The sequence below is a fragment of the Syngnathus floridae genome, chromosome 22 (genome assembly GCF_059516105.1).
Source record: "Syngnathus floridae isolate MCC-2025c chromosome 22, RoL_Sflo_1.0, whole genome shotgun sequence".
Lineage (NCBI taxonomy): Eukaryota > Metazoa > Chordata > Actinopteri > Syngnathiformes > Syngnathidae > Syngnathus > Syngnathus floridae.
In genome coordinates, this window is record NC_142434.1 from 2,693,848 (window position 1) to 2,709,784 (window position 15,937).

Sequence of the window (15,937 nt, forward strand, 5' to 3'; positions counted from 1 at the left end):
ATCGGAGAACGTTGAGAAGAACATAGGAGAGGTTTGTGACTCGGTTTTGTTTGTCCTAGGGGGATCAGTGCATGCTGCAAACAGACCGAGAGCTGAACCTCGCCAATCTTTTTGGCAAGTGGATGAGTGCTCCTGATCTACAGCAGGCCATGATCAAGGCGGGCATCAACGTCTTTGTCAACGAGCACACTGACAAATTTGTCACTTCCTGCCGCAAGGTCGCCATCTAACATCTTCCATCGGGTTTTACAAATTGTAGACTTTGTGACTTTTTGTCTACAGGACCCACGTAGGGAACACGTTGCCTATGAACAGATGTCCTTGTTTGCGTCAGTCTGTACCTTCTCATGGAGTAAATGGAATGCCCAATGTGGTCCACAATATATTGTGGTCAAAGTGAGTATTGTATTAACAACCTCCAGAAATTCTGTAATTTTGTAATTTTTTTTTTCCATGTCAGGTCTCGGAGCACCAGGGAATAGAGCCGGTACCCGAAGACTCATGGAATCTCTTCCAGGTTGGTGCTAAGAGATTCCAGAAGTTGGAGATAACGGAAACGAGCGAGGAATTCTGCGCCGACCACCATCCCGAAAGCGAGTTTCACTCTACCTTCATCCACATGCTTCAAGACAACATGAGCCCGGAAGGGATCAGTCGAACCCGAGAGGCTCACTTCATCTTCGTGGACACCGTTCAAAGTCTTTTCTGCGCCACCAGACCGCTAATGTTTTGCTAATATTATGCGGAATAAAACATTCAATATATATTGGCTACTTTATTTATTCAAATTTTCAAGCATCTTTGGGAACATATAAAAGTTGAAAACAATGACAACCACAGCAAAACAGGCAAAAAATAATTTTGGTGGTGAAGACTGTCACAGTTAAATAAATTCACATATCACACACTCCAAAAGTAGTCATAAATAGTTTTTAAAAACACTTACAATGTTTTTATTACCAGTGTTTATCAGTTTTAAAAAGTTATAAAATCTCAAGGACATAGAATTACCATGAAGCGGTCCTTGAACGGTTCAGACGTGCGCTAACGACATAAATCGGACAACGTGGGAATTTAAGGCTCCGGTACTGACGCGTGTAGTCACCACCCTTCCAAAGTGCACGGGGGGGAAGGCCTCATCAACATAAGGTCCAAAAGTGGCAGTACGGGGGCTAAACCGGGGGCTGTCCGTTGTGTCGGAGGCCCGTGTAAGGCCAGAGCAACTGTTGGATGGCCATCCAGGAGTCACCGGTGCCCGCTGGGGCAGCGTCTACTGCCGGTTGCATCACCAGATTGGCCAACAAGGCCAGGAGACCTACCGAGGTGACACCATTAAATATTTTTCTAAATTAGCCCGAACGGTTTAAGCTTACCTACGAGGATTAGCACCATAGCTAACCAAAGCCAGAGCCCCCTGCTGCCTCGGGCTACCTCAGCCGCCGTCGCTCGTGTGGATGTCAGGCTATGGACCAGAGATTGGGAAAGACCTTGGTCTGAAGACACCGGGCTGGATGAGGAGCTTGGACTGAATGCGGAGAAGCAGCGTTTAGGAAATGAGATGATGGGATGAGAAAGATGGCAGAAAGGCGAGAAGCTTGATGATAAAGATGGAAACAAAAAATTGCTCATCAGGAAGTACTTGAAATGTTGGCAGCAGAATCAAGCACAGGGAAAAGTGAGAGAAAATGTCGCCGGGCTTTGGCTTTAAAACACTTCATGATGAATCAGGTGGGCGAATGACGCACATAAATTTGCATGCCGTCCACTTACAGCATTACAAAGAGTTCATCCTGACTTCTGAAGGACGTGAAAGGAGGAAAGCAGAAAATGGTTGACTTGAGAACTGTTAGAAGATCTTGGAAGACACGACTTGAGTTGCATGCAAGATGGCACACAAATCTGAGCAGAAATGAAAACGCAAAAGCCCAGAAGAACATGGAAGACGTTCATCATTTCCAACCTAAGAACCGAAATGATGAACTCTTCCATTGTTTTGAATTGGCGTAGAGGTAAACTAACGTCTTGAGGGGGAGAATGAGCGAGGTGATTTTGCTGCCCAGCTCACTGAGACTGGACCTCCTTCTCTCCGGCGTGGCTTCTTCCAGCTCCTCGACTGGCTGGGGGTCGGAGTTATTGCGCGCCGTCCTGTGGGCACGCCGCGCCAATCGGGCAAGAACAGTGACTAATAGCTTTTGCTTTAGTGACGCCTCAAAAATCGGTCCGTTTTTTTTTATAAAATACCAGAAACATCTCGGTTAGTAGTAATTAGTCGTGCATTTGGTAAATATATTGTAAATATATGAAAATTAATTGCAGAAAAAAAACCTAATTATAGCGGAAAAATGCTATTGCTAATAGACATGGAAAAAACAATTAGCGGAAAAATGCTATTGCTAAAAACAATTGATGAAACGATGAATAACAATTGCACAAAAATAAAAACCTCATAGCGGGAAAATGCTATTGCTAATAGACATTTAGCAGACACACAAAAATGATTCTTGCTTATAATTAAAAACTATGACAACAACATTATATCTTGCTCGACAACAAAACATGCAACACGGAACATAAAAGATGGCGACGTCGATGCCAGTTCCGATTCCAAGCTCATTTGAATTTGGACTCTCAGAACACAACCCTTCACAACACTGAGACCTTCCTTACCCCTTCATCATGACAGAGGACTCTTCAGTGTCAACCCAGGCGCCAGAGCTAACAAAGCGTTTAAGTGGGGGGCGCGCCATGTTCTTTCCCGCCACATTCCTGGAAACCACCATTACCAACATATAGGGAAGGTTATAAACAACCCGAACTCCCGCGGCTCTGTCGCGCGAGGAAAGTCATTTCGAGTGACTCTAATGGCTTTACGTAAAAACTCAGAGTGGCATAATTATAGCTTTAGGCACATCGAGATTAACGGGAACACTCACCATGGAGATCTCCTGGTGAGTCTTTCAGCTTCGCTTTCCGTACCGTCTTGTAGTTTGTTCTGGGCATGACAAGAACATTAATTACAATAGAAATAGAAATATATATAAAAATAAATCCTCACCATGTCGTAGTGCATGTTCCCTCCAGCAGAGCGAGGAATTGCTGCTATGCTAACCCGCCGGTTTGATGACTGGGTGGTTACATGCGAGGGGGGCGGGGCCAAAATGAAGTCAACACAATTTTATACACACATGTGGATGCGATTAGGTGAGTTTGCACCTTGTAGTATTGGGATGTTGTCGGTTTCTTGCCGCGGAATTCATCTGGAAAAAAAAAATTGTTAGTGAAGCACTCCGGGGTGTTTGCAACGCACGGAGCTGACCTCTATCGGAGTGCGATCCGAACGACCTTTCGTTCTGCATTAGCGCTTCCCGCAGCTCCAGTAGCTCAGCGTGCTCCTTGGTGTAGACCCGCCGCAAGTTCTCCACGTGCTGAATCATCACTTCCACCGCCTTACCGATACGATTTTCCTGCCAAGTCCCCAATGATTACTACAAAAAAAAACCTTTTTCGCGACACACATACCTGATGGATGGCTCCGAGCATCTCGGAGCGACTTGACACTCTGGTCATGGACTGGATGAGGATATCCAGGTTCTTCTGGAGCCTGTGGATGATCTCCATTGATTGGTTGTCATCTTCACATAAAGGAGTCAGAGCCTAGAAAAAAAAAGTTGAAGTGTTAAATGGGCCGCAAATGGCCCTCATGCCGCAGTTTGGACACCACCGAAATTTTTGACCTGCAGTAATCCCTGGCAGCTGGACACCTCCCTTCGGACGTTCTCCTCAGCCAGATCCCGCGAACGCTCCTCCAGCCGGAGCCTCTTGTCTAATGTAAACATGTCGCACTTGAAGCCAAGAGCCAAACGCTGGAACTCGGACTGAAAAAAAAAAGACAAAAATTAAACATTCACGGCCGGGATTTTCTTCATTCTTACAAAACGTGCTTCACCTCAATCTCCTTGTCGTTGGCTGATAGGCTGCTGAAGAAGACAACAAGAGCAATTAGCCCAATTATTAGTAGATGTAAATATTGCATTACCTTTGCTTATCCTCTTTGCACGAGTCGGTCCGAGCGGAGATGCTCGGCAACTCGGCTTCAGGTTTGGCCTGCTCCGCTTTTGGTTCTTCTGCGGCGTCCGCCTCTTGTGACTCCTTCAGATCCAGAATTTTAACCTCAATTTCAATTTTAACCTCACAGATTAAATCCACTCAATCTTACCAGTTCTTTCTTATTTTCTCCCGAGTTACTCGTCATGCCGCTTTCTGATTGGCCGTTCTGCACCGCCGTTGCGTTCCCCTGCTGACGGTCAGTCTGAGCGGTTGGGTCGATGCCGTCGAGCGGTTCCGTCCCTTGAGGAAAACACGTGTGGGTGCCAAAACTAGTACTCACATGCTAGAACCGCCCCCCCTGGGTTTCCTACCTGCCATGGCGGCCTGTTGGGTTGCCGCTGCGGCGTTGCCCTCGTGCTTGCTTTCCTCTTCTTCAACCAACACAGGAAGCAGACTCGAACTAAAATAAAAACCACAACGTTGCCATCAACACCGCAGATCCACCACAGAAGCCAGGTCCTGACGGTACTCACGTGTCCCCTGCAGGTTTGGGTGAGGACTGGTCCGGGTTCAGGTTCTGAAGAAGTTACCAAAGTAAGAAACGGAGCATACCTGTTCCCGTTTGTGTGTGGAAGAGATTTGGCTGAATTGTTACATAATGGAGAGCTCTGCAACTGCATGTGTGTGTGTCTGTGTGTGTGTGTGGAGACACGCCAACGCTAGCACGGCGCTAAGTGGCGGAGGTGGACCGCCCGCTTGTGTGAACATTCGCACGATGGAGTAAGGTGAGCGTTCTGACACACAACAGGATATTGCGCAATACCATAAAAGTACATCATGCCCGGTTTTAAATTAAAAAAAAAAAAAAAAGCAATTTCAAAACACACTAAAAGGAAAGTGGCGGAATGAGAGCAGAGGAAGTAGAATAGAGGAAGCCGTTTGCCTTTCACCTTGAAAAATGCTTCTCGTGTGATATTATGGGGCTCACCTCGGCCTCCTCGCTTCCTCCCTCGCGGTCCTCACCGAGCGGCTGGACGCTGTGTGCAGAAGACTCCATTTCAAGAACTTTATAAATTCACAGGTTCCATTTTTTAGGTGTTGTCGGCAGGGCTGATGCAAAGCATGGCAGCGGAGAAACTATTTGGCCAGTGCAACTCCTCCCACAGACAGGAAAACCTTTGACTAGCAAATGTGGGCCAGGAACTCGTCATAGGGAAGTGATGGCTAAAAATGGTGATCGATTTTTTCACCTCTCATTTGTCGGCGTGACCTCATCTGGTTGATTTTCCGTTGTTGTTGGCATCTTTGTTAGGTCCTGATCAGATGAGGTGCTCAGGTTCTGCGTTACGGACTGAGACGATGTGGTTTCGGTCTCTGTGCAGAAACCCCCCCCCGCCCGCCCCCCGAAAAATAAATATTAACGGCATATTTATTCAACAATCAATTTTCTATGCTGCTTTTTTTTAATCTGAGCTGAGCGGCGGTCTTACCGTGGCTCTCTGAGTGGGACGGGGCATCCGCCGCTGGGTGCTCGGAGCTGACAGCTTGCGAGTGGGCGTCCGACGGTACCGCTGCCTCGTTCTGAGGAGAAAAAAAAAAAAAAAACATGGATTCAGAAATAGAAGACAATGTTTGAAATGCAATGGCTGCAGGCGGATTTTTATCAACATTAACTCTTAATTTATATTTGAATATAATATATATGTATAAAAATATATATTAAAAATATAAATAAATACAAAATAAATATAAAAATATATCTGGATTTTTTTAAAATTAAGAAATAGAAGACATTTGAATATGCAATGGCTGCAGATGAATTTTTATGAACATTAACTCCAATATGGTGTGTGTATGGTGCCAAAAATAATTTTACCTGCAAACAAGTTTGGCTCACCCTTACTTCAGGAGTTCCTGGAACACACAAAAAAGAAATTGAATGCCATCCAAAATGCTAACCCCACCTTCTTCCATAAAAGCTCATTTGAGGAGAGAGGGAGGGGCCGAGGAGTCCGAATCTCATCCCCTTAGGCCAAAGTGGCATTAGTGACCGTTCACACAATTTTTTTTTTTTTTTTTTTTTATGTCTCTGCCTGCCAGCCACTCATGCAAGACAGGAATGAAGAGGATTACTGGTCGCTGGGACAGCTTCACACCTGGCCATAGAAGGACCTTGAGGAAGACGTTTTGACACACACATTTTCCTTCACACACACACACACGAGCGCTCGGACTGGAACCGCCATAGAAGGTAGGGGTCTTCTTACGCCGGCTTCCCAAACTTGTGTGAACTGCGTCAAGGCTGACTGAGCGTCCTTGAATTCAAGGATTACAGATGGACGTGTTATCTAATCCCTAACTGACTCCCAAAAAAAAATTATACATCTTCACGTGACATAAAAATAATATTTGACTTACCTGCAAGACATTGACTGTCCTCGGGTTTGGCCGACACCGGAGTGGACGAGTTCCTCGCTTCTCCTTCGCCCGATCCGTTCACAACCGTCCACCTCTCGTCTTCCGTCTGTCCGCCGTCCGTCCCGCTCCCCGCTATTTCGTTTTTCAGGAAATCTTGAAGGGCGTATTCCTCATCCCATTCCAAGTCTTCTCCAGTCTTAAAAAGAACGAGATGTATCAGAAAAACCTCAACGCAATCTCCCCGCCTCCAACTGACCTCTTCTTCAGGTCCGGGTGTCTGGCACGAAGCTTCTCTGCTATCTTGAGGGGTCTTGAGCTGCTCTAGTTCTTCACCGAGCTGCCGCTTCTGGTTCTCCTGATCCTGCACCCTGCACGACAAAACACATTCCATCAAGTACAAGTCCAACAGCGGGACTTCCTAGAAAGCAATATCGTGCCGGACATACTGTACCCAATCCGCAGGCCCATGCAGTGTCCCATTTTGTTTCCCAGGGTGACCAGCGCCAGTTCTCCAACTGGCCCACAGCAGGTTTTTACTTATTTTCAAATCCTCCAATTTTGTTTTTTTAAAGACCAGTGAAAGATACTGTGGTTGAGTTTGTGAGCAGCAGTCTGACCCCTCTCTGACTGGGCTGGGACTGAACCACAGTGACCCCTTATATAGCTGTGCACCCTCACACACGCACATACTGTGAACGCACACACATTTACACTAATAGCAGGTCTTAAACCAGTTTTGGGGATTTTTAAAAAGAAGAAAAGTAGAACATACACAAGCACTCATCCAGGAAGCTAATTTATCAGTACGGTCAGTGGCAGCGCTAAGGGGGAGGGGCGCAGGGGCAGGGGCTCCCCTGAAACAATTTTGGGCCCCCCAGGTGCTAGACCAAAAAAAATTGGACTTTTTAGATTTTTCCAGGAATTTTTCCACACATTTCCACCCATTCCTGACAAAATCCTAGCTCTGCCATTGTACACAGTCAAGCTGAAGCCCAGAACTGGCCCTAACCCAAGCATAGTGAGCCGGGCCTCTTTGAGGTCCTCCCCCCTACTGAACAGCGACAACACAAATCAGAAAAAGACTAAAACCAAACCCTACCTGACTGAAAGATGCAGGATCTCCGTTCGTGACCTCCTCATATTCCCGGCCATTTTGACCAGCTCCTTCTCGATGGAGTCGGTGTACTGCGCCAGCTGGTCCAAACTCAAGGCCCAGTCTTCTCTTGTAGCGTCAAGCTCTACCTGGACCGCCTGTCGAAATACAAGACCAGAAAGATTATTTCCATGAAGCTGACTCTTCACTTTGACCGGCACTCAACCGTGTGTGTGTGTGTTAACGGCAGTATGGCCGAACGTGCCTAATGAATGCAGAGTGGAGGAACAAAAGAGGAGGATTGTCAAGAGCGAGCTGTGTTCACGCTACAATAAATAAACAGAGCTGGGTTATACAATGGTGTGTGGGAAACAGAACTGGGATGGAGATGAATGTGCAACAGAACCTCAAGACTGGTTTGGATGTCGCCGCTTGGTTTGGTGTGCTCACTCAGTAAAGCTTTCAGCGTGGACACGACTGTGTTGGTGTCTTCTCTGAAATCGTTCTTCTACAGATATGACATAATATAGGTTGGGTATTTATACACACAGTTTTTTTTTTTTTTTTGGAAGGCTGGGAAAAAAAATTACCCTTACCAGTCTGTTGAGGAGCTTCTTAAACTCCAGAGCCATGATGTCAGGGCTGGGTCCGTGCATCATCAGCAGAACTTCCTTATCCAGAGTCTCATCCAGCGGCGAGGCGAAACACACGTTCTAAAAAAACAGAGCCAAACATTTATATTCATCTAAATTCAGCAATGTCGTTGAAATGCTGACCTCCAGTGGCGACTGAGCCAAGGCCAGCTCGGTCTGCAGGGATCCTGAAGCGTTCTGGTTTAGTCTGTAGGCCACGGAAAGGGAAACTCCAGTGCTGCTTGGAGTCACATATTGATATAAGTGATCATAGTAGACTGAAAATGAAACTGAAAGCGTATGCGGAGTTCCCCAGGGATCAATCCTCAGCCCCTATTCATTGTGTTTATCAATGAGATCTGTACAGCTATTCAAATGTGTGTTTTTGGTGATATTGCCACTTTTCTGATTTGAAACAGATTTGAAAAATTTCCCTGATAGTCTCATGCCACAGTTTCTATTCCAAACTCACCCTGAAAGATCTTGATGCATCACCTGCATGTGGTTCTCCAATTTGCTCTTGTCGGCCCTTAATAACTGGGAAAAAAAAAAAAGTCCAAAACAGGCAATACATAAAACATTTGCAAAAAAATTGGATTGATTTGAAAACACTGACCTCCGTGATGGACGAATATTCTTCCACTGCCGCTTTGAGATCTTTTATCTGTCTGCTCCTCTGTGTAAAAAAATAAATAAAAATTTGCAAGACCTCAATGAAATAAATAAAATAAATTGAATAGGACAATGACCTCTTGTATAAGAGATTCCTTTTCAGTGATGACTGTATCGAAAGAGTGAATCTGCACCTAAGGACGAGGACAAGCGGCATTTATTGAGAGACCCAAAACGATGAATAGAAGCAAACCACAAAAAATTAAAATTGCTAACCTCAAGGTCATTGTTGATGTCACAGAGCTCGGCTATTCTCTTCTGAAGCTTGTCCATCTCCATGGTGACCTTGAAGTTCTGCAAAGCCATCAGATTTAGCCACGCCCTTGAACAAATCAAAAAAATCTACCTCGTCCTCGATGGAAGCAATCTTGGCGATGAGATCTTGATTTTCTTTCTCCTGGAAAACAAGGAAGCAGTTTTATTTTCCTGCATGCGGCAGTTGGCGAGCGGCGAGATTGGTCCGACCACGTGTTTGCTTCGTGCGGAGGCGAGAGCTCTGTCTTCCTCCGTGCAGCTCAGAGCGGCCTTCATTTCTTCCACCTCGTCATGCAGCATCTTCTCTTTGTGGATTAGCTGCTGGTGACTATGGAAAAGAGGAGGGGAGGGGGGGGGGTGAGAGCTGGAAAACATCTCGCAGCCATGAGGACATCTTACGCTCTGATCTGGTTGCGCAACACCTCGTTCTCATCCACCAGCTTTTGGTTGCTCTCCTCCATGACCTCCACCGTCTGCTTCAACTTCTTCACCTCCTCCTGGAGCTTCTGCTTGCTCATCTGGACGTCGGCGAGGCAGTAAACCAGCTCTGATGTTTCACTGGAGAAAAAAAAAAGATTGAAAATATAAATTTGAAGGTGACTCATTATCTTAACGTACAATTCTGCTTTTGACGCGTCGCCTCCAAAGCCCTCCAAGCTTCCTGATGTCATGTTGAAGGTCCTCCTGGCTATGACACAAAAGGACACCATCAGAAGAAAAATAGGTCCGAAAAAAATAATAATTATGGGACAAATACCAGCGTTGACCTGGGTTCCATCTTCTGATGACTCCTCTCTAGCAAAAAATAAAAACACGGCGTTGTTAACAGGCACCGATGAAGATTCAGCGTTCCTTCACCTGTTGTTACGGCAGTCGTCGATCCACTCCCTCATGACGGCGTGATACGTATCCAGATCGATGGAAACGTCTTTGCGTTCAGGATCCAGCATGTTGCAGAGCTCCTCCAGTCCTCGGTCCTCCGAAGTACGGCTGGTGGTGTGCCGCAAGAAATCCACAATGTGGGACACGTACACCTTCCCTAATAGAAGATACCAAAATAATGAGGGATAATTTATCTTTTAAGATGAGCCTGGAGATAAAAATTACCTCGACGCTGCGTGTCACAAGCGTGGAAGATAGTGTCGAGGAGATTCTCCTCGCAGATGAGGCTAACTTCTGCCATGTTGTTGCTCTCAGAAACCGGCGTGTTTGCTAAGCGAGCACATGACGCGGATTTCCACCCCAAGGCGGCCAATGAAAGAAGGCGGAAAATTACACATTATGTAAAGGTCAACATGGTAGCTTTTCAAAATCTTTTTTTTTTTTCTTACCTCCATCTCCTAGTGATAGCTTCCGGACAACCAAAGCCGGGTAGGGCAGCTCGGCCTCCGAGGAGCTAGCCGTGCTACCGGGGCTGAAGTTCAGCTCATACGAGACGGGGTTCCGAATCGGGGTGAAGGTACGAGAGAGAGCGGGTTTATCGGAATCTACCGATTGGGGTCCGCTTTGTGTGAAAGTGAAGTAAGGGGAGTCTTTGGTCTCACGTGTGGTGCTGGGAGTGGAGCAGTACTTCTGCTTGAATGGTTTTACTCCACTTCTGCCAACACTAGTGATGCTGTATGTGATGTTAGCTGGAGATGATGGATCCATGTTCTTCTGAGATGCCGCACAATTGGGACTCTTTCTCCCGTGGACTCCTTTCTTCAAGATGGCTTCCAGGTTACGCCTGAGGCCGCATTGAGGGCTGTCGTAGCTGCTGGAGGACAGTTTGGGGATTCTGAAGGGGGTATTGGGCGCCCGGTCACCCCGCCACTGGATGGTCTGAAGTTTGCGGCAGATGCTGTCCACCGGGTTGTGGCGGCGTGTTGGCTGGATTGTGTAGGCCATGATCAAGTGTGGTTGGAGTCTGGGGACACACAAGTTGGATGATGTAGAAATAAATAAATGTAAACTAGCTGCTTGTAGTCCACTCAGTATATTAAAATATAAACCTAATGTGGAAAAAAAACATTTGCAGGATCGAATTGATTTAAGATCTTCATATTTATATAAAAGGTTGACTTGGATTAACTTGAATTATGATTAAATGGAGAAAATTGACATTTTAAATTATTCCCACAATAGCAAAATAAATGGAAAATAAAAATATAAAATAATTTACCAGGTAAATGAAAAAGCCTTCAGACACCAGGTGCAGGTAATTAAAATAAATTCCGTTAATGTTCAAACATTAAAACAATCATAGGGCTTCTATAAGATGCATTCATTAATACAGAACATAAATGATATATTTTGTATTTAAATAACAATGTTTGCTGTGCAAAAACTCAAGAAAGACTTCTTTTTAAAAATAGTTTTTCCCCCACCAAGCAAGCAGTCAATCAAATAAATAAACACCTGAAAAATTCGACAAAACAAAAAAAACGTATCTTGAAAAAGCTCCAAAGACAAAAATAAATTGTCGTTACCTGAACAAGCTCGATTGGTAATCAAACTCACCGTTGTCTTTTCGCGCATGCGCAATAGGAGAGCGCTCTAAAAAAAAACAAGTAAGCCAACAGCACCACTCTGTGGTAGGAAGCGGTAATAACAACAAGGCGGAACAAACGTAACGTTTCCTAAAAATCAAAAGTCTGTCAGCAAAACAGTAGAGCGGACGCATTCCAAATTCAACCTGAATTCTTTTCCATTTCAGGTAAATAAGAATATATGAATACATCACTGAGATTGTGTAAATAATTCCAAAAGGTTTACCTTCATCTGAAACTTAATTTAATTTCTTAAATTTGCTTGACTTCTATCCTGCTTGCAGGTAAAAGTAACAAAATAATACTTTAGGATTAAAATTAACAGGTGGCGAGGAGTTGGGGAATTAAAAATTAATTTTCAAAAATCAGTCACAATGGGACTTGGAGTAAAAAAATTAAGAACCGTATTAGATCATTATATTGTGCATTGTGGCCAAAGTTGGCATTCTAACAAAACCAAATATAAAATCCATATTTCTGTGTTTATTTTGACATTTTTTTACAGTCTTCTCACAGCATGGAGGTGGCAACCAGGAACGGGGATTGCCGAATTCATAGCTTCAAGGTATACTTTGATGCTTTATAGTGGACAAAATAAAGCACCTACCCTCAGTTGCAGCATCTTGATGATTCACACTTTTAAAAAAAAATCTAAAATATCTGCCTGGAAAGTATCATCCAGTAGTTTTATTGAGAAGTATCTCCATCAGAGTTGGAACGAGTGACCTTATTGCTCTCAGCAGAATCCACTGTCCCAGTTCACACTAAGTAGTAGCCGAAGCTATCTGGTGGAGATTAGGCTACTCACAACACTGGGGGGGGGGGGATTATGACGCATGCTAAGATTTGTCCTCATGTGTCATATTGTTTATAAAGTGCAAAGAAAATAATAAAATCATTCCATACAACAAACTATAAAACAAAGTGCTTTGGTCACTTGTCATTTTGTCTAGTAGAGTAACCCGGTGTGCCTCAAGGTTCAATATTAGGTACTGTTTCATTTGACATGATCCCTCTTGGCTATTTTAATTAAAAATAAATTTAGATTGATTTGAATCGAATCAGTTGAGAACATTTATTTATTTATTAGTATATTGTTGTTAAATAAGCATCACACTAAATATTTATATATTTATAATATTAAATATCTATTTTTATTAGTAAGCGTCACACAATAATATTAAACACAAATGATGATTTTAGCGTGTAATGATAACTCACATGTGCTTAGGCAGCAGACCTTGTTATCAAGCTCCCCACGACTCCGGTAACCCAGCCCGACGTGTGCACCTTCGGGACGGTCTTCACCAACCACATGCTGACCATCGAGTGGGACGCCTCCGAAGGCTGGCAGGCGCCACTCATCCGGCCTTTCAAGGACTTGTCCCTTCACCCAGCCTGCTCGTCACTGCACTATGGAATTCAGGTGAGAAGAAAGGTAACAACTTTAGAACACCAGGTAATATCTGAACTTATTCTCCACAGCTGTTTGAAGGTCTCAAGGCTTACCGTGGCGATGACAATCGGGTACGTCTCTTCAGGCCGATGCTCAACATGGAACGCATGGTCATCTCCGCAAGGAGAGCTTGTCTACCAGTAAGTTAGACGTAAAAAAAAAAAAAAGTCTATACAGTTTAAATGAAACAATAAAGTACCTAAGATTGAGCCTTGAGGTACACCAGTACTTCCTCCTTTAGATATTCGACCCATCAGAGTTGCTCGAGTGTATCAGGAAACTCGTCGAAATCGACCAGAACTGGATCCCTTCCTCCAACACAACCAGTTTGTACATCAGACCTACATTGATCAGCACCGAGGTACTAAGTAGCCACCATTTAAAGTTATCAACACTAAATATGATTTCCTTGCGTTCTAGGCATCTCTGGCTGTGGAAAAACCCGGCCGAGCTTTGCTGTTTGTCATCATGAGCCCCGTGGGTTCCTACTTTACGGCGTCCAAAGAGATATCCTTGTGGGCCGACCCGAAGTACACACGGGCCTGGGAAGGAGGAACCGGAGACTGCAAGATGGGAGGGTGGGAAGTCTTAGTGTGACATCACTACGTGGATTGTTACTGACCTTATTTTTTGCCAGGAACTATGGTGGCACCTTATTTGCGCAACACGAGGCGAAGGAAAGTGGATGTCAACAAGTTCTGTGGTTGTACGGGAAGGACCATCAAATCACTGAAGTGGGAACCATGAATATCTTTATCCACTGGATCAATGACGACGGAGGTCAGTCCATCCTGACAGACACAATATATATATATTTTTTTACGATACTTTTCAAATTTATAGAAGAAGAGCTTGCGACGCCACCCCTGAACGGCCTCATCCTCCCGGGCATTACCCGACAGAGCATCCTGGAACTCACCAGAAAATGGGTAACGCATTTTATTTTCAGCATATTTCCCCTTTAAGCTAATTTTCTCCACTTTAAAGGGGGAATTTAAAGTATCAGAGCGCGAGCTGAACATGGCCGAGCTCTGCGGCGCTCTCAAGCAGGGCCGCGTCAAGCAGGTTTTCGGTTCGGGCACTGCCTGTATGATTTGCCCAGTGGGGGAAATCGTTTACTTGGGAGAGGTAGGATAATCATAGTCGAAAATATTTTCACAGTGCACCTTTATTGATATTTTGTGTCTTTTTGTATAGCGCTTAATCATCCCCTGTCAGGACAAGAGTTCACAGCTGAGTGCTCATATTTGCAAGCAACTCACAGATATTCAGGTTGGTATTGCCTTGCAAAATTTTTTTGGAATTATCATACAAATTGACCACTCCCACAACGGCGCAGACCCCCCCCCCAAAACATCAACAGTTTAATTGGTGTTTGCAAGATGAGAGATGTCCACAAATATTTCACTTTCAGAAGTTAACTAAATCTATTTATTATTGTTTTTGTAATCACTGCGAGGCAGGAGATGAGCGCTCCATCTATCATGCAGGCCTCACGAGAGATGTGCGTGCTGCTCGGGTGCCTTCTGAACGCCCCCCCCAATCCCCCCCCACTTTCACAATGTGCTTTGTGGCTTCATCCCGAGATAGAGGCCCGAGTGGCAAACTCCTGCCTTCTCTCATTAAGCCCGGCGTAATTGCACAAACCCAATTATTGCCTCAGCAATTTTTTTGTGATCTTCAAAAAGCCGAGATGCTGCAAAACGAAGAAGCCTCGGACAAGCGCGGAAAGCTTAATGAACAATAAAATCGACCAAAACAGCGCGTCGGCGACTTTAAATCTGTTGACATTTCATTTGGAGGCGAGCGGCAACATTGTGCAACAAACAAACGAGTGGTCCGAGGCTGCGGATGAAAGATGGGTTTACTAAGTCGCCCTTCCTGTTCCTCTTTCAAGTTAATTAGAAATCACATCCTTTTGTTTCCCCTTCGCGTGCGTTTATTTACTTTCTCACTTGGACCATTAGAACAAATTTGCAGAATGAGAGGCAAATAATTGGATTTGTCGCCGCAGCTGTCACGGATTGGGGGAACATTTTGTTGTGATTGTTATTATTCCTCCTCTCTGTTGTGTCGCCTCGCCGATTTGCTCAAGGGTGTTTAATTTCATTTTTTCTCATTAGTGATTTGTTTGCAATTAAGAGGCACTGGGTGAGAAGAACTTTTATTGCTTAGTGACAAGAGTTTTTTTGGACCTTGTCAATCTTGTCTTGCAGTGCGGACGCACACCCAGCGATTGGACAACCCTCGTCTAACCCGGACTGGAAAATTTAACTCGCATGCAATCTTTTCACTGTCCTTGCATTGTACTGAGAATGGAAAAAGAAAATTGTGCAAAGCGCATTAAGTGACTTGTCTCATGCAATCGGGCTTAATAAATTACATTTACACAGCAACAGTACTTTTTATTTATTTTTTATTTTTTTATAGCACCAAGGATTCAAAAGCAAGTTAAATATGGCGTAAGAAATGCAACCTGGTAAAAAAAAAATAACTTCAAATTAGTTCATGGGTCCACTTTATTTTTATATATAAATAAAATAATTAAATATATGTATCTGTGGCTTTTGCTTAATTACATATTTGGTTAAAATATTAGAATTAAAACATCAATTGGAATTTTTATTTTTTGTCAATTTAAAAAAAAAAATTCAAACTCGGGCCTTGAGCACAAAAGTTTACACACCCCTGCCCGAGATGAAAGGTGTCCCTAATGTTGTGACACATTAAAAGCCAACACTTTGTTTAGCATGGAAATGATTCTTTGTGATCAAAAAGCAGGAACCCTCCATTTGTCCCCCAAAATGATGTTGATGATGTCCCGTCACTTCATGTT

The 15,937-nt window shown here is 44.3% G+C and overlaps 3 protein-coding genes and 2 long non-coding RNA genes across 6 annotated transcripts in view; 3 read left to right on the forward strand and 2 right to left on the reverse strand.

Annotated features, from left to right (window-relative positions):
* Positions 1-764, forward strand: part of dnai7 (dynein axonemal intermediate chain 7) — a 19,148-nt gene extending 18,384 nt beyond the window's left edge. For both annotated transcript variants that reach the window (XM_088366517.1, XM_088366519.1), the window contains exons 15-17: positions 60-218; positions 283-396; positions 461-764. In XM_088366517.1, coding sequence (XP_088222643.1) covers positions 60-218; positions 283-396; positions 461-736 — 549 coding nt within the window. In that variant the 3' untranslated portion in view covers positions 737-764. The remainder of the gene's footprint in view (positions 1-59; positions 219-282; positions 397-460) is intronic.
* irag2 (inositol 1,4,5-triphosphate receptor associated 2) lies at positions 763-11,666 on the reverse strand. The gene is made up of 38 exons (XM_088366499.1): positions 11,586-11,666; positions 10,449-11,023; positions 10,225-10,329; positions 9,976-10,156; positions 9,875-9,912; positions 9,736-9,805; positions 9,517-9,675; positions 9,328-9,445; positions 9,209-9,259; positions 9,079-9,156; positions 8,940-8,996; positions 8,807-8,866; positions 8,663-8,727; positions 8,335-8,428; positions 8,155-8,271; positions 7,965-8,066; positions 7,565-7,716; positions 6,722-6,833; positions 6,466-6,661; positions 5,924-5,961; positions 5,538-5,628; positions 5,298-5,421; positions 5,036-5,084; positions 4,581-4,624; positions 4,419-4,507; positions 4,217-4,347; positions 4,037-4,149; positions 3,947-3,977; positions 3,735-3,875; positions 3,520-3,654; positions 3,317-3,464; positions 3,214-3,257; positions 3,056-3,124; positions 2,934-2,992; positions 2,668-2,766; positions 2,020-2,145; positions 1,374-1,525; positions 763-1,315 (listed from the first exon to the last, which is right to left on the reverse strand). The coding sequence occupies exons 2-38, from the start codon at positions 11,002-11,004 to the stop codon at positions 1,173-1,175; spliced, it is 4,137 nt and encodes a 1,378-aa protein (XP_088222625.1). The 5' UTR covers positions 11,005-11,023; positions 11,586-11,666; the 3' UTR covers positions 763-1,172.
* LOC148379175 (uncharacterized) lies at positions 4,748-8,818 on the forward strand. Its single transcript, XR_015855322.1, has 3 exons — positions 4,748-4,832; positions 6,148-6,298; positions 8,131-8,818. It is a non-coding gene; the product is annotated as an uncharacterized LOC148379175 (long non-coding RNA).
* Positions 11,667-11,682: 16 nt separating the features above from the next.
* bcat1 (branched chain amino acid transaminase 1) lies at positions 11,683-15,497 on the forward strand. Its single transcript, XM_088366530.1, has 11 exons — positions 11,683-11,812; positions 12,151-12,210; positions 12,877-13,071; positions 13,131-13,241; positions 13,343-13,462; positions 13,522-13,679; positions 13,739-13,881; positions 13,945-14,030; positions 14,089-14,229; positions 14,299-14,373; positions 15,318-15,497. The coding sequence occupies exons 2-11, from the start codon at positions 12,163-12,165 to the stop codon at positions 15,354-15,356; spliced, it is 1,116 nt and encodes a 371-aa protein (XP_088222656.1). The 5' UTR covers positions 11,683-11,812; positions 12,151-12,162; the 3' UTR covers positions 15,357-15,497.
* The window catches only part of LOC148379177 (uncharacterized), a 123,178-nt gene continuing 120,966 nt past the window's right edge, over positions 13,726-15,937 (reverse strand). Inside the window, exon 7 of the long non-coding RNA XR_015855320.1 lies at positions 13,726-13,892. This is a non-coding gene — a long non-coding RNA (uncharacterized LOC148379177). The remainder of the gene's footprint in view (positions 13,893-15,937) is intronic.

Coding starts and splice junctions, on each gene's coding strand:
- irag2 (XM_088366499.1), bottom strand. CDS start 11,004: ATGGCCTACACAATCCAGCCAACACGCCGCCACAACCCGGTGGACAGC. Junction 6,662..6,721: donor CACCCGGACCTGAAGAAGAG/GTCAGTTGGAGG, acceptor GTTCTTTTTAAG/ACTGGAGAAGACTTGGAATG. Junction 3,978..4,036: donor TGCAAAGAGGATAAGCAAAG/GTAATGCAATAT, acceptor TGTCTTCTTCAG/CAGCCTATCAGCCAACGACA.
- bcat1 (XM_088366530.1), top strand. CDS start 12,163: ATGGAGGTGGCAACCAGGAACGGGGATTGCCGAATTCATAGCTTCAAG. Junction 13,680..13,738: donor GGAGACTGCAAGATGGGAGG/GTGGGAAGTCTT, acceptor ATTTTTTGCCAG/GAACTATGGTGGCACCTTAT. Junction 14,230..14,298: donor AAATCGTTTACTTGGGAGAG/GTAGGATAATCA, acceptor CTTTTTGTATAG/CGCTTAATCATCCCCTGTCA.